The sequence below is a fragment of the Carcharodon carcharias genome, chromosome 4 (assembly GCF_017639515.1).
Source record: "Carcharodon carcharias isolate sCarCar2 chromosome 4, sCarCar2.pri, whole genome shotgun sequence".
In the NCBI taxonomy this organism is placed as follows: domain Eukaryota; kingdom Metazoa; phylum Chordata; class Chondrichthyes; order Lamniformes; family Lamnidae; genus Carcharodon; species Carcharodon carcharias.
The window spans coordinates 152449431-152472595 of record NC_054470.1 but is presented as its reverse complement, the minus strand read 5'-3'; the positions used below and the strand labels follow the sequence as shown (position 1 = coordinate 152472595).

Sequence of the window (23165 nt, the reverse complement as noted above, 5' to 3'; positions counted from 1 at the left end):
GATTATTGATCACTCTTTATATGAAGACGAATTTTCTAATACCAGTTCTGAATTTGCCTTTTACAAATTTGACCCCATGTCCTATTCACAATTCCATTATATTTTTAATCTTGTATACTTCTATTAGATCACCTTTCAGATGCCTGCTTTTAAAGCTTAAAACACCAGTTTCTCCATCTTTTTTCATAAATCAAATGTTTTAGTCTGAGGTTCAACCTTGTGGCTTTTCTTTGCATTGCATTCAATGCTTTAATGGCTCATTTGTACCTTCCTGACCAGAAAGGAGCAAGGTACACAGTTCAACTGGAATATTCTAAGCTTTGATTATGACTTCCTCTGACATATCCTAGTGTTTTGGTAATGCAATTCAATCCTCTATTGATTTTGTTGATTGTTATATTGCATTGGTTGGTCATTGAACAATGCATGCCACGCCAACTAAGACATCCAGGTTTGCTTCAGTTTCATCTTTAGCTTTGCAGCAATATTCATGGAGTATGTGTGTTTATTTTTCTTTCCTGAGTGCAGTGCTCTACATTGATCAGTATGAAGTTTAATTCGGCGTTGTTTCTCCCACACACATATTTTGTACAACTAATTCTGTAACTTCTGAGCCAACTCCTTTTACACCAGCACCCCTCTTAATTTGACATCATTTGCAAATTTGACCAATTTGCATTGGGTTTCTGAATCCAAGTCACTGATGTGAGTCAGGAACAGTAATGATGCTAACACTGATGCCTTAGCAACCCACTTACTACTCTATCTTCCACCTCTCTCATCCTAACTCATCTCCTGCCAACAAAAACCTGTTGCTTTCTACTAGTCTTCATGTGGAGATTTATCTTCTTTTCCTTCTTAGGCAGTCCCTTGGGACCAGGGGTGACTTGCTTCCACTCTGATTCGATGGGTTCTGAGATGGCTGATGTCCAATGTGCAATCTGCAGATTCTGCCACATGTGGGGCAGTTTGTGCTTGAAGGGTAGGGTACATGGGTTATTTGGAGATTTCTGTGCTCCCTCCAATGCCTTGACTTCACCTCTGCATGTTCCTGATGAAGTGCCTCAATGTGTTTGGTGCCTTTCCGAATGAGCCTTCTCCATTTTGGCCCATCACAGTCTCCCATGAGTTGGCGGGTATGTTTGACCTCTTCAGGGATGCTTTGAGGCCATCCCTAAAGCATTTCCGCTCTGCTTCTGGGTGTCTCCACTTGTGACCAAGTTCCCAGTAGAGCACTGGGAATCTGGTGCTAGGATTATGAATGACATGTCCCACCCAGCAGAACTGGTTTTGAGTGATCAGCACGTCAATGCTGGACAAGTTGGCTTGGGAGACAGCACTGCTGTCAGACCTCCTTTCTTGCCACCGGGTTTGGAGGATCTTGTGAAGGCACCGCTGGTGGTACTTCTCCAGCGCTTTGAGGCGCCTGCTGTTGGTTGTTCAAGTCTCCGAAGCCTATAGGAGGGTGGAGATCACTGCTGCCTGGTATACGCTCAATGTCATTTTTTGAAATCAACCATGATATTTGCTGGTAGAAGGACCAAGAACCTCTTCACAGGTGCTTGCTATGGTGGACTTCAGGGTCAACCAGGCACCATGGGCACATTCCTGGTGACTAGAGGTTCAGAGGTTGCTAGCGAGGCGCTGGCTGAATAGGGCCTTTGTGGGATCTTCGAGGCCTTTGAAGTTAATTTTCTTGCAGCATTGCTTCTGTTGCCTTAGTTGTTTGTGGGCCGGACTGATGGAGATGGTAGATAGGATAAGCGATGATCAGTCCAGCAGTCATCGGTACCTGTCATAGTGTGGATGATGTGGACAGCCTTGCAGTCCTTTGCTTGAAAAATGATGTAATTGAACTGTGGGTGATGCCACGAGGTCTTTTGCTTATCTTACTGATGGAACATTGTTGGTTGTGACGAGGTTGTGTTCTCGACATTTACTCCGTTGCCAATCATCCTTCTGGAGATTTGCATCCTTCCCAACTCTGGCATTGAAATCTCCAAGGAGGATCAGTTTGTTGCCTGCTGGGACTTGGGCTAGGGATTGCCCAAGGTCAGTGTGGGACCCTTCCTTGGTCTCATCTATTGCCTCAAGTGTAGGAGCATATGTGCTGATGACACTGGCACGCGGATTTCTCATTGGGGTGAGGCGAGCAGTCATTAGATGCTCACATCCTACAGGGTAAGTCACTGAGGTGCAAGACAAGCTGATTTGTGAAGGTGAAGCCCATCCTGTGGAGGCGTCGTCCCCCTTGCTATGATGGTGGGCAGCGCTCACGTCTGTCACTGCTGGGGTTGCCAATGAGGGTCCTGACATTCCAGGTCCCAAACTTCATTTTGGCAAGTGGAAAATGCCTGTGAGTGATTTTTTTTTTTAAACGCAGAGCAGTCGCTGCACGCCATCTACCACACAGTCTTAGCAGAGCAGGGCCTTGGTCCAATGGCGAGTGGGTTCCAAGACAATTGGAGGTCCAGCTGCCTTATGAGATATTATCATGTTCTGTGCATGATCATACACAAATGCGCATGTAATCTGTGGTCAGGAAAATTATCCAGTGACTTCAAGAAGCCTCGGGACAACACGTTGTTGGTCTCAACAGAATTCTAAAGAAGTCTAGGTGGTTTTTTGAGACAGGACAACCTTCTCCTAAATTTATGTTCATTACTTTTAATTAAGGTATTATTCTACTGATGATGTTCCAAATTTCACTCGATAATCAATTTAATTATTTTACATAGGATTCGAGTAAGACTAATGAATGTTCGTGACACCTTTTTCAATCTGTCCTTAGCCCCCACCTATCACTGACCTTCTTTCCCACTTTACCTGCTCCACCCCCCCCCTTAAACAGTATAAATTCCATCACATTTCTCCTTCTCTTTAGCTCTGAAGAAGTCATACGGACTCAAACTTTAACTCTGTTTCTCTGTCCACAGAGGCTGTCAGACCTGCTGTTTTCCCAGCATTTTCTGTTTTTATTTCTAATGAATTTATAATTGTGTCTAAGTTATCGCTCTTTTTAACTACGGGTACCATGTTGGCTTGTTTCCAACCTGCTAGCGTCTCCTTCATGTTCAGTCATTCCTTCATTATGATTTTGAGTGCCTCCCAAATCTCCATAATCTTCTCTGATACTTGAGCTGTGGCTCAGTTGGTAGCGCTTGCGCCTATGAGTCATGAGGTTCTGGATTCAAATCCCATTCCAAGAACACAAAAATCAGGGCCTACATTTCTGTTCAGTACTGGGCAGTGCACTGTTGGAGTGCTGTCTTTCGAATGGATGTGATTGCACTCGGGAGAGTGCAGAGGTGATTTACCAGGATGTTGCCTGTTATGAGGAGAGATTGGATAGACTGGGGCTATTTTCCCTGGAGCAGAGGAGGTTAAGGGGGGACATGATTGGGATGTATAAAATTATCAGGGGCACGATAGACAGGAAGGAACTTTACCCCTTGATGAGAGATCAGTAACCAAGGAGCATAGATTTAAGGTAAGGGGCAGGAGGTTTAGAGGTGATGTGAGGAAGAATTTTTTCACCCAGAGGGTGGTGGGAATATGGAACTCACTGCCTGAAAAGGTGGTAGAGGCAGAAACCCTCATATTAAGAAGTATTTGGATGTACACTTGTGATGCCATGGCATACAAGGCTATGGGCCTAGTGCTGGAAAATGGGATTAGAATAGTTAGGTACTTGTTTGACTGGTGCTGAAGGGCCTTTTTTGTGCTGTAGACTTCTATGACTGCATGTCTGTATGAATGAGATGTTAAACTGAGGCCCTGTTTGCCCCCTCAGGTGGATACAAAAGATCCCATGGCTTTATTTCGATGTAGATCAGGGGTGTCATCCCCGGTGTTGTGGCCAATAATTGTCTCTGGTAAACATCACAAAACACATTATCTGATTGTTGTCACATTGCCGTTTTTGGGATCTTGCTGTGCGCAAATTGGCTGCTGCATTCACTACATTACAACAGTCACTGCACTTCTAAAATACTTCATTGGCTCTCAAGTGCTTTGGGATGTCAGGTGGTCGTGAAAGGCTCTATATAAATACAAGATTTCTATCCTGTTTATCACTCCGCATTTATTGTTTTTGAGCCTGTTTAGCTCATATAGGATTAACTTACAACAAAGTCATTAATTTTGCCTGGGAGGCTAAATTGGTCATCTCTTCTTATGAATACTTGAAGGAAGCAGTTATTCAAAATGTATGCTACCTTATGCTTGTTCTCTCTTTTTCAAGCCTACTTACACTTCTTATGCTTCTCACCTCTTCACTGACTGTCCTTTTAACTGTGGAAAACTTCCATCATGTTTCCATCTGAAGCTATGCATTTTCCTATTTCTATTTGTTCCTCTCATTACAGCTTTTGACCTATTTCTATATACTTTTGTATGCATTCTGCTGATCCCCATCTGCTTTCTCCTTGTAGAATTTGTAGGGGTCATTGTTCCTCTTCATTTCTCTCTTGAATTGTTAATAAATCCATTTAGGGTCATGCATGATTAGCCTGATGTGTCTACTTTTAGTTATGTACCTTGTCTGCATGTCATTGCTTCTCCATCAAGAATGCCATCACTTCCATTTTTGTACATTGTTTGAGTACTTTAGGGATACCAGGTTGAGATGAGAGTTTTCTCTGGTTTCTCTGTAATTTTGCTAGTCCTGGAAAGAACTCTCCCCTTAAGGGGCTTATATCTGCATTTTTAGATTCTCAACTGTCTAGCTTTAGCCTTCCATTCACCATGACAGCTCTGCAGCTGTTGATCTGTTCAATCAAATCTTCACATCAACATTTGATGTCTTTGACATCATTAAAACAATTATGGCCTCTCACTTTGGTTATTCCTCTTGTACTGCCTTCATATCTTCCTCCTTAATTCCAAGGGACACAAACGTGAATGTTTATGGCCATTCACCACCAGACCTGTTGGGATCACATGAAGCACAACTGGCTCCTGCAATCTTCTGCCAAAACTCTTCACTATTCCTGGGTCACCCTGGAATGCAAAGGCCCCTGGTTCTCATCTCTACTGTAAAATGTCATCTCACTCCTCTATCCCCTGCATCCTCCATCCTCACCTCCAACAGCAAGTGCAGGGAGGTCCTGGACTTCTTTGTCACAAAGATTGAGACCATCCGTTCAGCTGCCTCTGCCACTTTCCTACTCTTCCTCTTGCTCACTAGGCCAAACGCCCTCTAAGGCTGCCCTCCCTACCCCGGATCTGAATTTGCATCTTTTTTCTCCTTGTTTCCCTCTCTGAGCTCACCTTTTCCATGAAACCCGCCTCTCTCACCCATGACCCTATTTGCATCAAACTGCAAATAGACAACCAATGCTTCCGCACCTGTACAAGAGCACAGCTGCACAGCAGCCTGGAAGGCACTTCAGAGGCCTTGTTCTGAGATATATAATGTGCAAGTATGGCCACACAGAAGAATCTAAAGGGACTGTGTACTGAAAAAAGAACTGGCTGTGCAACAACAAATAAATTTTATAGTGAATATTGCTGACCATTCTGTTCTGTTCCTGGTCCCCTTGTTATATTGTTAGTGGTTTGCTTCCTCGGGTATTGCTCCTTCCCCTTCAAATCTGCAGTCATCACCTTTGTTCTCAGAAGATCCAGCCTTAAATCCCTGTCCTTGCAAACATTTTTTCCCATCTCGAAGCTCCTATTCCTCTCCAAAGTCCTTCAAATTGTTGTTGCCTCCTAAATCCATGACCCTCTTTTGCGGAGTTCTATGTTTGAATCCCTCCACCAGGTTTCTGATCCTGTACAGTACTGAAATAATCTTTATCAAAGTTGCAAGTAATGTATTATGTGTCATGACCGTGGTAAACTATCTCTCCTTTTCCTTCTAAAACTTTCAATAACCTTTGAGCACATCATTCTCCTCTAACGCCTCCCCTCTGTCATTTATTTGGGTGGGACTGACCTTACCTGGCTCCAATCTTCCCTACCCAGTTTTAGCCAGGGAATCACTTGTTATGGGTTCTCTTCTATTACCCCTGACTTCCCCCATGGATCTATCCTTGGCCCTTTCCTTCTCTCAACTACATGCTGTCCTGCAGCAACACCATTCGAAAATACAGCATCAGTTTCCACATGTTGTTGATGACGCCCAGGTCTACCTCACCACTATCTCCCTTGATCACTCCAGTGTTTCCAATTTTTCACATGGCTTGCCTGCATCCAGCATTGGATGAACAGAAAGTTCCTCCAGAAACGGAAATGTAATAATTTACCGTGTTATGATTGTGCTTGTACTTCTTCCAACATAACTTAGCAACCGTTGCCTGGGAGGGAAGCTAAGTGGTAGTCAGAAGTGGCTTATGAACATTCTAGGACTCCAGTTTTCTAATGGCCGTTTAATTACTATTCACTATCACTGTTGGCTCATTTTCCATAGCTCCTCAATTTCCGTTGTGTGATCTCTACATATGGGAAACACTTGACAATGAGCATTTGTAATCCGTGTTGACATATTTAGCAACACAGTGCAATGCAGTATTTCAAGTAAAAGCACTACATGTTCTTTCCCCTTCAAATGAATGTACTCTTTTCATTATTTAGCTAAAATTAATATCCTTATTCAAACAGTAACCACCCATCTAGAAATTTAACGAGGGAAGATTGCAGGTAATTTTTATCCTAGTCTTTCACTGGAGCAATGATGTCTTAATGCTGCCTGATAGATATAATGCTTGCAGTGGGGGAGTGCAATGAGATCTCATTTGATGGAGCCAGGGATATACAACAACCACAAATTAATGCCTTTAACATAATGAAACGTCCTAAGGCATTTCACAGAAGCATTATAAAACAAAGTATGACATGAAGCCACATAAGGAGATGTTAGGTCTGATGACCAAAAGCTAGGTCAGGGAAGCAGGTTTTGAGGAATGTCTTAAAGGAGAAAAGTGAGGTAGAAAGACGTAGGCACGGCCATCAGTGGTGGAGTGATTAAAATTGGGGATACACAAGAGGCCAGAATTTGAGGGACAATTAGTAGACAATTAAATGAAAGATTGTACAGTCATGGAAGCTGAATTGGAATAATTATGTGTAATAACCATTACCTTTCATATTTCTCCCCATTAAATTAAACTGGCTGATACTGGATGGTTAAGACCCTGACGCTGTAACATGGTGTAAATTGCAAACAGTTTCGTACTCCCTCACCCTCCTTTATACCCAAGTGTAAAGGGAGCACAGTGAGGTTTATTTCCTTTTCTCTTAATAAGGTACAATTGTGTGCATCTTTTGCCAAAAACCCTTCTTTTGGAAACAGTGTACAGGTAAACTTTATCAGCTTTATAATACTTGATAAAGTTAACCAGATAACTTTTATTTTGGCTTTTTCAGGGGTAGCACTGGCAACCTGTGTTACATCATGTAGGAGAGCATTGGCATGGCTACCAGAGAAGTAAGGTACTTCAGGGCAGGATTTTGGAGAGACTTGTGATTGTCATTTATTTGAGATTTTCCCTTTTCCCTTCACCAGCCAAGAACCATTGAAGTGCCATTCTTGTGATTTCTGTATTAACTTAGTGGTGAATCACCAGTCAGAGGAACAAAACAAAAACAGAATTACCTGGAAAAACTCAGCAGGTCTGGCAGCATCGGCGGAGAAGAAAAGAGTTGACGTTTCGAGTCTTCATGACCCTTTTCTTCTCTGCCGATGCTGCCAGACCTGCTGAGTTTTTCCAGGTACTTCTGTTTTTGTTTTGGATTTCCAGCATTCGCATTTTTTTGTTTTTACACCAGTCAGAGGAGCTATTCGATACCTTCCTCAAGTAGACATCTTCAACTTTGTTTAATCAGGAGCCAGGATAGTTCTATTTAGAACTGAAAGGGGACAGATGGATCAAGACAATACTGACTTATTTTTTTGATATGATTTATTGCAATTTTTTTCTCAATAACATGAGTTCACCTGGATTTGACTGCAGGACAGTATTATAAATACACTGATCCTGCTTCTGATGCCCTTTTTTCACATAAAACAAACCTAGCAAATAGTAACACAGCAAAGTATAGTGCAAACCGCATTTTTGTGGTAGTCAGTATGAGATACAGTTATTGCAATTTCATGCCTTCTGTTTGAAATAGCCAGAATATAGAATTGTAATATCCTAAGAAGGACTGATTGGGCCTAACTGACGTGTTTTGCCGAGGATCTTTGGTACCACATTTGGTTGAAAGGTACCTTGATGTTGACAGCAAATCCTCCCATCTTTCCTGCTGTAAAATCATCTGCTCCAAAAGCATCTTTGTTTTTAAAAGGAGATTCAGGTCCTTGAGCTCAGGAGGCGAGGATGGATTCCAGCTGGTGCTTCATACAACAGGTTACTATTCCTTCTCTGCTGACACCAGCTGTTCCAATGCAGCTGTTCAATACCCTGTACTCTTTTCTCTGTCTCACTAGCTAGGAATTAATGTATCTGAGCTGGTGTTTGTAAAGGTACAAGTGAGTGCTGCTGAGGGGTGTTGAGTTTGTCAGAGTACAGGCACAGCTTCCTAGGGAAAACATAGTAAAAGTAAAGAATATAGGACACAATAGTGTCATCATAATAAGCTTTGAAATATAGCTTACAGCATACTAAATCGGATGGTCATGTCATTAGTTTTATGTTAGTGGCAATGCTTAAGTAGTGTGAATAAAAAAGAGCTTGAAGTATTGAGCTGGGAGAAATCTATAGTTATCAGCGCCTCCCTCAATGCCCTTTGTCTAATAAACTGTAATGGAGCTCTTAATATTGTTTTTTTAGAAACAGCAGGATTCATTTTGGGCAAAGGGTGAAAATGGTCATTAAATGGTTGTTGTGCTAATAAGGCAGCCCTGTTTCAAAGTCTGGACTTAGCACACAGTTTTGGTGCCAGTTGCCGACTGCCTTAATTTGAACTTGCCTGGATGTGCAAAACCAGAAATCTGCAGATTTATCGCTAAAGTACAGATTAGCGTAACGGAATCGCATATGTGGGATCCTTGCACCCACTTCCACTGAAGGTGTGGAGGATGCTGGCTAGCACACAGAAGCACATTGCAGGATGGCTCAGGAATGGAGAGAGTGGGTGCACAGGTTCTTTGAGCTGGCAATGGAGGTCCTGGTGGAGAGTATCCAGAGGATGATACAAGGATTCGTGGCACAGTAAATAATGTAAATGGGAACATGAAATTACAAGGAGGCATTGATAAATTAATTGAGCGAGTGAGCAAAACTAGAAATGGAATTCAACATAGGCAAGTGTGAGGTCATCCATTTTGGACCAAAAGCAGATGGATCCAAGTATTTAAATGGTGAAAAGCTAGGAGCAGGTGTGGTCCAAATAGATTTATGGATCCATGTATAAAGATTGCTAAAATGTTGGAGTTAGGTACCAAAAAAAAATCAAAAATGCTAATGGAATGTTAGCTGTTATAACTAGAGGGCTAAAATGTAAACAAGTTCTGGGAGAGCCGCACAAAACCCTGGTTAGACCCTGGAATACTATGTTCAGTTCCTCACATCACACTTCAGAAAGGATGTATTAGCCTTGGAAGGAGTATGGTGCAGATTCACCATATTGTTAACAGGGCTCCAAGGATTGGATTATGAGGAGGGATTACATAAACTAAGTGTCTGCTCCCTGGCATATAGAAAGTTAAGGGGTGACTTTGAAAGAATGTTTATGACCCTATGTGTGATATCTTGCACTTATGTTAACATTTTTTTAGAAGCCATGTTATTTTTATTGGCCATAGATTATCACACTAGGGTTTCTGGTTATCTTCAGGTGATAAGTTATGGTGGTGTGTTATAGACCACTTGGGGAGTTTGAGTTGCTGTAACAACATGCACTTTTACGTGCATGTAGTAAGCTGGAGCTTTAGATGGTGATGACAGAAGCTCCAAATTCCTGTTCATCAGAAGATGGTCAGGAATCTCCCCCACTCTTACTCCCTACCAATGGCATGTATTGGAAGGATTTTCAAGTTGATAAACAAGCTGTTTGGCCACATTATGAACACACCTTCCTTTGGCTATCAAGTGAATCTGGATGTGAACCCGGAGTCTCTGACTCAGGAGTAGGGACGCTACCCACTGCATCACAAGACCTACCATGATAAGTTATAGCCTTCATGAGTTCAAAGGGTCACTCCGATTCTACCCGCCCCTTCTTTTGTTCACAAGCGATAAACAATTAATTGACAGTTTCTGTGATTGATGCCAACATATCACTGCTAATAAGCTTCCCTCACCACCATGTTAATGGCAGCATTAACCTTAGACTTATGTTTGGCTATCACCAAGAGCTCGTCATTACTTTTGCTGTAATAGCTATGATGAATATTTGTTCACTCAGCAGGTCAGGGATTTCTTTTTACTCTTTGCTGATGGTCCTTTAATTTGTTATACTTCTTCAGAATTTTAAGCTCTCCTACTATTTCTAACAGGTTGTATGTGTTAATTAATTGTGGGGTTCAGTGGTGCTAATTGTTCAATATGTTGTAATAATATGTTATGCTTTTACTTTCAGGTAAAACCTCTGACGCTATTTGTTACCCACTATCCCCCGGTGTGTGAACTGGAAAAACTCTATCCTCAGAATATCAGGAATTATCACATGGCCTTCTTGCTGAATGAAGAAGTTGATGAACAAAATGGTATGAATGAGAGTTTGAGAATGGACGTCTGAACAAATTCAACCTTCTTAACTGTGATATCCTGGTCAAGGAAAGACCATATGTACAGCCTTGTAACTGCATTGGAAGTGAATCTTTTTTTCTTCTGACTTTTGGTTTATTGCAGATCGAAAATCTGGTATTCTTAATAACAATAACAAAACAACAGCTTAGATTTACATAGTATCTTTAATGTAATTTCATAAGGGCCCCAGGGTGCTTCATAGGAACATTGTAAGTCATCCCCATTTGAGGTACTACTGCTCTGTTTTGAATAAAAAGGCTAACCAAAAGAAATTAAGTGAACTAGGTAACATGGATAGCATGATGTGCCATGTTGCTTTAAATGTTACAGGAAGCATTAAGGAATAAGGTAAAATTCATATTTACTACTTCACTCAGTCATGTATAATCTGTAAAATAAGCCAGCTTTATGGCTAGTCTCAGTATAATGTTCATCATTTCCACCGTTGTAAGATTTGAAAAACTCATGTTTATCTCAGCCAATAGTTATTTGATTTTAAAGCGATTAGATCTGCCTTCGCCTTTATCTCAGCCAATAGTTATTTGATTTTAAAGTGATGAGATCTGCCTTCGCCTTCTGAAACCTGGATATTCTGGTGTGGTTTGACCAAACTCTTCCATGAACAGTCTAGGATACGTTCAGAAACACCACTTAGATTGCACATGTAGTCAGTTGCAGAACAATGAGAGGCTATGAGGAGGTCAAGCCAACCTGTACTACAAGCCAACCTATATCTCTTAAAAGAGAGATGCACTTTACTGGAGCGAGTGCTGGAGGTCATTGTAAAGTGAGTTTGGCCTGGGAAAGACACATAGCTGACAGCAGGCTCTCAAGATTTTCTGATGCTGCACCAGAGATCTTGGTCAAGGAGAGAGATGTACTCTATCTCGGAAGACAGGGGGCCAGGAGACCCTCCAGGCAGACTCTCAGCAGGCAGTGGGGCCAACGAACTATGATGTCAATGTCAGGGTGCAGTGCCCAAGTCCTGGATATGGTGCCCCAAGAACTGTGATGCCTTCATATGAGTGGTCAAGGTCAGTGAATGCATCTTCAAGCCTTATTCCACTAACTACACCACAAGTCTCAGACATTGCTCGATGGACCACATCAATGCATCAACAATCTCTAACATAATGCCTCATTCATGTTGGTAGCACTCTCACCTCTGAATCAGAAGCTTCTGGGTTCAAATACCATTCCAGGATTTGAGCACAAAAAAATCACTGCTTACCCTCCAGTGCAGTACTGAGAGAGCGCTGCACTGTTAGAGGTGACATCTTTGGATGAGACTTTAAACCGAGGCCCTGTCTGTACTCTAAGGTGGATGTAAAAGATTCCATGGCTCTATTTTGAAGAAGAATAGGGAAATTATCCCTGGTGTCCTGGCCAATATTTATTCCTTGATCAGCATTACAAAACAGGACTATCTGTTCATGATCACATTGCTGTTTGTGGAAGTTTGCTGTGCACAAATTGCCTGCTGTGTTTCTTACAACAATGGCTATACTTCAAAAGTACTTGATTGGTTGTAAAATGTATTGAGACATCCAGTGGTTGTGAAAGGCACTATATTTTTTTTTTTTCGAAGCCTCATCTCACCCTCACACTCTTAGTGCTGCTACAAACCTCACATTCACATTTTACAGCTTGCATAGGCCGCCAGCTATTCGATGATACTATTTACATCAACATGTCACATCACACTTATTTACACAGGATTAGGTGGCACATGACTGGAGGCATCTGGAGCTAACTGGAAGCGGAAGAGGTATAGCTGCATGTCCTTGTCCCCATTGAGGAGACGGTGGTCATCATCATTGGAGCAGCTGTGTCTGAGGCCATGGTCATCGGTGGGGCTGAATCCATTTAAGATGACAATATCTCATGCCTAATCCTCTTTATCATCCCACTTTCCCCTCATCCCATTTACAAGCTGTTGATGCTGTAACCAAGCACCTCTTGCTTCTCCCCCTCTCCTCTTTCGAATTTTGAAAATGTCCCAGTGGATTAGAAACTTGCAAGTGTGACACCTATGTTCAAGAAAGGAGGGAGATAGAAAGCAGGTAACTGTAGGTCAGTTAGGCTAACATCTGTCATAGCGAAAATGCTAGAATCCTTTATTAAGGAAATAATAGTAGGAGATTTAGAAAACCAGAATATAATCAAGCAGAGTCAACATGGTTTTGTGAAAGGGAAATAGTGTTTGACTAATATATTAGATTTGAGGAAGCAACAAGCAAGTTGGATAAAGGGGGTACATGTACATGTGGTGTTTCTGGATTTCCAAAATGCATTGGTCAAAGGTTATTTCACAAAATAAGAGCTCATGGTGTAGGGGTAACATATTAGCATGAATAGAGGATTGATTGGCTATGAGGATTCAGAGAGTAGGGATGAATGGGTATTTTTCATGTTAGCAAGCTGTAACTAGTGACGTGCTACAGGCATCAGTGCTGAGGCCTCAGCTATTTACAATCTATATCAATAACGTGGATATAGGGACTGAATGTGTGATAGCCAAATTTGCTGATGATAGATAGGAAAGTAAGTCATCAAGAGGGCATAAAGAGTCTTCAGAGAGATATAGATAGGTTAAGTGAGTAGGAAAAAAATTGGCAGTTGGAGTATAATGTGGGAAAATGTGAATTTGTTCAGTTTGGCAGGAAGAATAGAAAAACGGTATGTTACTTAAATGGAGAGTGATTGCAGGATTCTGTGCAGCAGAGAGGAATGTGAAATTGAGGCTACAATCAGACCTGCAATGATTTTATCAAATAGAGGGGCAAGCTCGAAGGGCCAAATGGCCTGCTCCTAATTCTTGCGTCCTTGTGTGTTGTGAAATCACAACCTGAGGCTTGTGCCTTTTCCCTGTCAGACCCTGAAGAACTACAACATGGCCAGGTTGGAAGAGCAGAAGAACCCACAGTTACTAGCTCAGATAGTGACCTTGCGGATAATTCAGAAGATAGCTTAGAGGCAGGATCTGGTGAGCCACCAGGCACAGGTGACTTGCAGCCAGGGCAGAAGGCAAAGGTGAGCTTGCACACTTGTTCTGCTGCAGAGAACTCAGACGAGGACTTCAGTGGAGTGATGTATAGAAGGAGGCTGATGGTTATGTGCACTGAAATGCTTGATGCATTGGCTGGCCTGCTAGATAGCCTAGAGTCACTGTCAAGGAGCATGGAGGAGCCTGGAATCAACACGTCTCTGATCTTAAATACTGAAAATGCTGGAAAAACTCAGCAGGTCTGGCAGCATCTGTGGAGAGAGAAACAGAATCAACGTTTCGAGTCTGATATGGCCCTTTGGAACCTCTTCTTCAGTAAAGGCGCACAGCAAACAGGAACTCAGAATGCTCAAGGGTGATATTTGTATATGTGATACGACAATGTTTGATTCATAGATTTTGTTTGGCTGGTTTTATTTTATTGTGCCGTAGAGCATTCTGTAATAGTCAGTAACAGAGGGAAGGTAAGGCATGGGACTGCTAGTGAATGAGGATTTGTTGTTTTTTTTACTGGTACTACATTAGGATCAATTGATCACAGACATCCCACCTAGAAAGATGCTGTGTCAGTTGCCTCCTCCCTCCTCCTCTACGTCTTCCTCCTTCTGCGCATGCCCCCCCTCCTTTCTGCTTCTCTACCTCTTCCTGTTCTTCCACCACCTCAGCTAGCTGCCAAATAGCAGGTGGAAAGTGCTGTGCGCTTATGATGGCAAGATTATACAGCATGCAGCACACCACTAAGAATCCTAACACATGCTCTGTCAAGTACTTCAGGGCTCCTCCAGAGTGGTCCAGGCAGCAGAAGCGTTGCTTAAGCACCCAATGATCTGCTCAATCACCCACAACACTCAAGAATCTGATTACCATTCAGGACAAAGCAGGCCGCTTGATTGACACCACATCCACAAACATTCACTCTCTCCACCACCGACGCACAGTAGCAGCAGTATGTACCATCTACAAGATGCAGGGCAGAAATTCACCAAGGCTCCTTAGACAGCACCTTCCAAATCCACGACCAGAAAAATCTAGAAGGACAAGGGCAGCAGACACATGGGAACACCAGCACCTGGAAGTTCCCCTCCAAGTCACTCACCATCCTGAGTTGGAAATATATCACTGTTCCTTCACTATCGCTAGGCCGAAGTCCTGGAACTCCCTTCCTAACAGCACTGTGGGTGTGCCTACACCTCATGGGCTGCAGCAGTTCAAGAAGGCAGCTCACCACCATCTTCTCAAGGGCAACTAGGGATGGGCAATAAAAGCTGGCCCAGCCAGTGAAGCCCACATCCCGTGAATGAATAAAAAAAATTTCATGTGACAGCAGAGCTTTCATTATATGCATTCCTCGATTGCATGGGTTATGCAGCAGGTTGTAAGCCATGTGGTCAAAGGGTAGCCCTTGTTGCCCGGCAGCCACCCTCTAGTTTGTTGTGGTGACTCAACTGCAGATGGACTGCTACCATATGAAGGCATCATGAGCAATGTAACTCCTTTTTTTGTAGTGCATGGCTGGTTTAAATGAGCGGGCCCTCTAAATCATTCTGCACAGTCGCGCATGCATGTTAAATTAGTGGGCCCGACTTGTGTGCCGCCTGCACTGAACTTTCGGATGACCGTGCAGCTTGGAGGGAACATTGATCATAACTGTTGCCAGGGTATTGGACATTGACTTATATGATACGTTGCTTATGATCACACAACAGTTGAATTTAAAGTTTAGTACACCTCAAGAGTTGATACGCAGCATCAGCAAAGCAAAGTACATGCAACCAGTGATGCCCTACATCATGGGGAAACCTGTGATCTTTACTAAGCTGTGTGCTCACTCGGCCTCCTTGTCTCTGGAAAGAGAGAATGAAATGTATTTAGCCCTCTTGGAATCCAGAACCTCAATTACAGCTCAAATAGCTGTGGGCTAAGGGGTGCAAACTACTGCACCCTTTACTGGGAACAAGTGACTTGTGCAATATCCTTGAAGTCAGGTCAATGCCCCTCAGCTCAAGACACATCGCTCCCTGCAGACATGAGAAACTTTCAACAACTCTGGGAACCACCAAACATTTCTACAGTTACAGCAAGAGCCAGAAGAAAGTAATCAGCAACAATCCTGAAAGCAGTTGATGATTCTTGGTTGAGGGGCTTCTGTGTGAGGTTGTGAGAGAGCATTAATTGGAGTGTTGAGCTCCCAAGTAACAGTGGTTGTGTCAAATCAGCGTTACATACTGTTTAATACCATGACCTGTGTGCTCCCAGTGGGCTCTCCCTGTGGCATCCTAACACTCATCAAAATGGTGCTTGACATTTTGCAAATGTCATTTTATTTACTCAAGACACTGGTTCACTTAACTTAGCTTTTAATTTTCAAAATAAATCTGTTTAATTAGAATTTCGGTTTGTCTGAAAATCTGCCCCATTCCTTAAAGATTAAGCTCTGTTGGAGCATTGCAAAGAATACTTAAAAATTAATCTTACTCTCCTTGCCCTGATGCCTTCTGGTTAATTTATCTTTTAGGAGTGCCCCAGGAGTAATGGAGTTGATTTTAAATGTAGCCACCCTGCATAAACAAGCTAGTAATGGCCCAAAAAGGCATTGGGTCATTTACTGCCCTATTTTCATTGACGGTCCCAACGTCGTCTTGATAGGGGCCTTTAGATTGATGGTTAGAATGTTCACCTGTTTTGGTCAGGAGGTCATTTTAATATGTAAATCATTGTCCTATGATGAATATAGGACTAATTTTGTATTTTGTGAATTAGTGGCTCCAAATCTACTTCATCTTACAACATTGTGAGGCCAGGAGATGCAGCCTACGTTCTCACATTGAAGTTGACCGATTTCCTGCCCTCCCCAGTGGGCCAGCTCCGTTGAAGCACTGGTTTGCCGTGCACATCTTGTCATGTGCACACAAATGAGGCACAAAATTCTCCATGGCAACAATGGGCAGGCAGCAGGTGTGCTTTGCCCATTTCGTTTCAATTGTTAAAATGGTCCCAATCTTTCTTAGCACTCAATAATGAGAAAGAAGTGAAATGGTTTCAAAATAATTCCAGTAAATGCATCCTTTGGGCACAAAATATACTTATTTCATGGTACAATTCCGGGATGGTCATCCAAGATTAATATCTTGTCTTAGTATTAAAACAAATTGCAGAGATTGTGCTGCACATCTAATAGGACACTTAATTTTTAACAATGAGCTGAAATTTAGTACTGCAATCATATTCCTATTAATATCCAACTTGTCAATGGACAAAATAGACTGAAAACTTGGTCAAAGAAGTAGGCTGTAAGAAATGTCTTAAAAGAGGAAAGTGAGGTGGTGAGATTTAGGGGGGAAATTCCAGAGTTTAGAGCCAAGACAACTGAAGGCACAAAGGCAATGGAAATCAAGGATATAGCAAAGGCCAGAATTGGAGGAACGCAGAGATCTCAGAAGGTTGAAGGCAACACCTCTTAAATTTATGTTTTTGTGCAGCAAGTTTATTCAGTGCGCAATCACTTCAAATATTTTTTGCGCTGCTGAACATGTGAGGCACTTATAACAGGACAAGGCCTGTGCGGTACCTTCAGGCTGTTGTGTGGCCGTACAGCTTATCGGGAATGATTGTTGTAGGACTAGAGGAAGTTAGAGATTGGGAGGCACGAGACCATGGAGGAATATGAACACAAGGATGGGAATTTCAAAATTGAGGAATTGCTGGATTGGGAATCAGTGAAGGTTAAATGCTCAATTAACTGTTTACATTAGTAACAGCTTCATAAACCTCCATCTCTCATGTATTTAATCTCCTTGTAGTCCAGACAACTCTTCTCATTGCATTTTTTATTGATGGGCTGATTAGATTCAAAAAATAGAACAATGGATAGAAAGAAGATGCTAAGCATATCTCACTCAAAGTGGCATCACCGAAAGTCAACAGGTCACCTGGTCCAAATGAGATGCATCCGAATTTGCTGAGGGAAGCTGCAGTGAAGATGGCAGGAGTTGTGAGCACAATCTTTCGATCCTTCTTGGATGTGGGAGTGGTGCTAGAGGGCTTGTTGGAGGATTGTAAATGGCACACTCCTTTTCACAAAATAGGTGGGGGGGTGGGGGTCCCATGCTTGTTGCCTTCCTGCCACTGCTGACATTTTACCAGTGGTAGGCAAGGTGGCAGATGGCCCTCCCACCCTTAGGCCAATAAGGGCCGCTTCCTGCTGCTGCTGGTATTTTACCAGTGGCAGGTGGGTACTTTAGTCATTTGGATGGAGATGGCCAAGTATTCCCTAGTGGCCTCTTTGCGGGCTCGGGTTTCAGGGTGGGTGGGTTCCTCCTGATCAGGCGGCCTGTGGCCCAAGGAGGGCCACTCCCGCTGAAAGCACTCCCCATCTCTAGCCCTGGGGCTCCACCATTATGGCTCCTTCTGGCCTGCTGTAGTTCCAGCAGTGGCCACTGTTGCTGGGACTGAAGGGCAGCCAACCATCAGATTGGCTGCAGCCCCGAACTGCCTGATGAACATAAATTGCAGCCAGGGCTTCCATGACAGGCTGAGGCCCTGTAACCGTTGCCCTGTAACATCCCAACCTATGATTCTGTCCAGCATTGAGTGGGCAACCATTAGGCCACAAATAAGGACAATTAAAATGTGTTGAAGAGGGGGAAAAAAATTATAACCTTTTTATAGCATAAAGTTGTCTCATTATTTTGAAATAAGCATCCCTTTAAGGGTTATTTGGATTGTTCAATTCTGTAAACGTTTGTTAGGTAAAAAATAGAAAAGGATAAACATTTCAAAATAACCCAGACAAGTGAGATATTTAAATTAATGAAAAGTATATTTGAAATTAATATATCAGGAAGACTTCTTTACTCGAACGATGAATGTTGGGCGCAACCTGTTAGATAGGAAGAAGTAAAAATATTAGGAATATTATATAGCCAGTAGCTATAATCAATAAGTTATGGTACAAGAGAGATGAGCTTCAGTGGGTGAATGGTGTTTCCTCATGTGCTTGTGTTAACTCATTGAATCAGACTGAAAAATTCCTGCATTTTTGATGATGATCTGTCTTCTGAGTTTCCTGTACCTAAAACGATGTGGGCAAGTACATTAAGGCACCATGCTAGTGAAGAATTTATGCACGGTCTGGTGAGACCAGTATGAGTTGTCCATAACCTGTGTTGGAGAATGCTACTTCTTGGTCTGTTTAAAATCAGATGTTTCTTTCCAATTACATGACAGTTTGATTTTTTGCCCCCTCTCATCTGTTTATAAATCCAGTCAATATAACTGTCAAATTGTGTTTGGGAATTAAATAGATCCAGTGTACGTATAAAGTGCGATGTAGCACAAAAAGAAATGTGTGTAAGCAAATCCTGTGAAGAAACCCGAGAACAAGGATCATTTAGATTGTACAATGTGTCTGAACACACTTTGCACGTAAAAATGCCTGTCAACTTAACCAAACAGCTTCTGCATAAATAGTGGTGGAAGATTTGGGCCTTTTTATTCTGCACTTATACAGCGTATGTTAGCGTTTTCTGACAGAATAAAACTATTCACTCTTTAATGCCAGCCATCTGCTTTAATCATTGGCCCGGGGGAGGATTAATTGACACATGCCCTTTTAATCCTCCAGGATCTGTTGAGGAACTGCAACCTGAATCAATCACTTTCCTCTATCAGCTGACGGTGGGAGCTGCCGATCGAAGTTATGGCCTGAATGTTGCCAAACTAGCAAGTATACCTGAAGAAGTGCTGAAGAAAGCTGCTGAGAAATCCAAGGAATTGGAAGGTTTGATGAACACTAAGAGGTACAAAATTGAAATGAGAAAAATTGAAGATAGCTTGCAAAAATCCATAAAGAAGTTTCTGCAGATTATTTTAAATATTTACCTTTTAATTGTCTTACACAATGCTCCCCAAAGTACATTCGTCTGCATCCATTTGACAAAATCCATTTTTCAAAACTTGCGTTTATTTAATGGTGAAATTAATGGCAATTTCTGATGCCTTTCTTGAGTATTCTCAGACAAGAATTTAATGATTGGGATTTTATATCAGTCTATTATTAAAATAACATTTGGCCAGCATTATGCTGGCAATGAATAAGTATATCTGACTTTTGTTACTTTAATTTGTTTGGATGGGATAGAAATTTTGGCTGGGCTATAATACTAGCTGATAAGACTATAATTTTACAGAACAGCTCAACTATTGAGGTGTCCATTTAATCCTGTTTCCCTTCCTTTTCCCCATATTTTTAAATTTCTCTTTTACAAATATTTATCCAATTCCCATTCACTGAATTCTGCTCCCACTGCTGTTTTTCATTGGATGTTATATGTTCCAACAATGTCTTGCATTAAATAATACTCCTTATCTCACTTTCCTTTTTAGTGCTTTAACTTTATGCCCTCTAGTTATCAAATCACCAACTAATGGAAATTATTTTTCCATTTTAACTTTGGACCAAAAGACTTCATAATGGAGGCAGTGGCATAGTGGTATTGTCACTACACTAGTAATCCAGAGACCCAGGGTAATGCTTTGGGGACCCGGGTTCAAATCCCACCATGGAAGATGGTGCAATTTGAATTTGATAAAAATTTGAATGATGACCTTGAAACCATTGTCAATTGTCGTAAAAACCCACCTGGTTCATTAATGTCCTTTAGGGAAGGAAATCTGCTCTCTTTGCCTGGTCTGGCTGACATGTGATTCCAGACCCACAGCAATGTGGATGACTCTTAAAATACCCTCTGAACAAGGGCAGTTAGGGATGGGCAATAAATGCTGGCCTAGCCTGCGATGCCCACATCCCATGAATGAATAAAAAAAAATAAATTGCTCACCTATATCAATTTGCTCTTAACCACTCAACATTAGGAACACAGAAAATAGGAGCAGGAGTAGGCCATTCGGCCCTTCGAACAGGCTCCGCTATTCAATGGCTGATCCTCTATCTCAACACCAGTTCCTGCGCTCTCCCCATACCCCTTGACGCCTTTAGAGTATAGAAATCTATCTACTTCCTTAAATATATTCAGTGACTTGGCCTCCACAGCCTTCTGTGGTAGAGAATTCCATAGGTTCACCACCCTCTGAGTGAAGAAGTTTCTTTTCATCTCAGTCCTAAATAGTTTACCCCGAGACTGTGATCCCTTCAAAAGGGATTTTGTAGCCGCCCCTTCTAACTGAACTGCTGGGCCATTTGGTTGCAACTGTCTCCATTCGGTTGCAATAGTTTTTTTGTCTTAATTCACCCAAAATCGGCAGAACCAGCACAAAAGATTGCAGAATTTTAAAGTAATAATTGCATACAGTGCTACTTGAGATTCTGCAATCTTTTTCACTAAAAAAGTTGTGCTAGATGCAAGCCCTGTCCATAAAAGCAGCCATGCCACCATCTCCACTCATTTGAACGCCTTTGAGAAGGCTCTAAAACTTAAGCTGGTTCTTTTGGCTGCATTGGCACTGATAGTAACATTTTTAAGGCTTTTCAGCACACTCTTTTTTAATTTACTAAGAAACTGATTATTGTACCTCTATAAATAGAAAATGATCCTGTAAATTGTTAAAAGTAATTTTCATTTATTTAAAGTCAGGTTGCACATAAATGGGGAATTAAAAATGCTTATTTTTTGTGTTAAACTCCATTTTGAGCTATGTTAATCAAACCAGATCAAGTTACCCTTCTTAAATATAAGGAATAATTTCTATTGTAAATATATTTTTTAAAAAGAAATTACATTGCACAACCCTGCCCAAATGCCCGGAGTTTAGAAGAACAAGAGGCGATCTCATTGATAACTACAAAATTCTGAAGGGGCTTGTGAGTGTAGATGCTGAGAGATTGTTTCTATTGTTTGGGGAATCCAAAACTCAGGAGTCATAGTCGCAGGATAAGGGGCTGATCACTTAGGACTGAGAGGAGGAGCAATTACTTCAGGCTAAGGATTGTGAATCTTTGGAATCCTCTATGCTAGAAGGTTGTGGATGCTCCATCGTTGAATACATTAAGGCTGTCATAGACAGGTTTCTGGGGTCCCAGAGAATTATGGGATATGTGGACCAGGTGGAAAAATGGAGCTGAAGCCCAAGATCAGCCGTGATCATGATGAATGGTGGAACAGGCTTGACAGGCCAAAAGGCATAGTGCTGCTTCTATTTCTTGCGCTCTTGTGATCTCCCCAGTGGTGGAGAATTAAGAAGCTGCCTCCTGGATCCCTATCCAATTAAGGATGGTCGGTGGATTAGGGAATCAGGAGGGCAATAGGAGGGCCAGCAACTGACTTTGCCCGATTTTACCATGCACTTCCAAGTATTCTGAAATCTCATCCTTAATAATGGACTCTAAAATCTTACCAACGACCGAGGTCAGGCTAATCGGCCTGTAATTTTCCGTCTTTTGCCTCACTCCCTTCTTAAACAGGGGGTTACAGTAGCAATTTTCCAGTCCTCTGGGACCCTCCCTGACTTGAGTGATTCCTGAAAGATCGCCACTAATGCCTCCACCATCTCTTCAGCTATCTCCTTCAGAACTCTAGGGTGTAATCCATCTGGTCCAGGTGGTGTATCCACCTTCAGACCTTTCAGTTTTTCTAGCACCTTCTCCTTGGTAATGGCCACCATACTCACCCCTGCCCCCCGACTCTCTTGAACTTTGGGGATGTCACCCATGTCTTCCACAGTGAAGACTGATGCAAAGTACCTATTCAGTTCCTCCGCCATTTCTTTGTTCCCCACTACTACTTCTCCAGCGTCATTTTCCAGCGGCCCAATGTCCACTTTTGCCTCTCTTTTACCCGTCATATATCTAAAAAAACTCTTGCAATCTTTTTTTATATTACTGGCTAGTTTACCTTCATATTTAATCTTTTCTCTCATTTCTTTTTTAGTTGTCCTCTGTTGGTCTTTGTAGGCTTCCCAATCCCCTGGTTTCCCACTGCTCTTCGCCGCATTGTATGCTTTCTCTTTAGCTTTTATGCTGTCCCTGACTTCCCTTGTCAGCCATGGTTGCCTCGTCCTCCCTTTAGTATGCTTCTTCTCCCTTGGGATGAATTTTTGCTGTGTCTCCCAAATTACTCCTAGAAACTCCTGCCATTGCTGTTCCACTGTCTTTCCTGCTAGGCTCATTTCCCAGTCAATTCTAGCCAGCTCCTCCCTCATGCCTCTGTAGTTGCCTTTATTCAACTGTAATATTGTTACATCTGATTCCAGCTTTTTCCTCTCAAATTGCAGGGTAAATTCTATCATATTATGATCACTTCCTCCTAAGGGTTCCTTCACCTTAAGCTCCCTTATCAAATCTGCCTCATTACACATCACTAAATCTAGAATTGCCTGTTCCCTAGTGGGCTCCACCACAAGCTGCTCCAAAAAGCCATCTCGTAGACATTCCACAAATTATTTTTCTTGGGATCCACTACCAACCTGATTTTCCCAGTCTACCTGCATATTGAAATCCCCCATGATCA

General features: G+C 42.1%; 1 protein-coding gene across 2 annotated transcripts in view; it reads left to right on the top strand.

The window, feature by feature from the left end:
* Window positions 1–23165, top strand: part of msh3 (mutS homolog 3 (E. coli)) — a 341409-nt gene that overhangs the window by 285953 nt on the left and 32291 nt on the right. For both annotated transcript variants that reach the window (XM_041186817.1, XM_041186818.1), the window contains 2 exons: window positions 10525–10651; window positions 19325–19499. In XM_041186817.1, the coding sequence (XP_041042751.1) occupies window positions 10525–10651; window positions 19325–19499 (302 nt within the window). The remainder of the gene's footprint in view (window positions 1–10524; window positions 10652–19324; window positions 19500–23165) is intronic.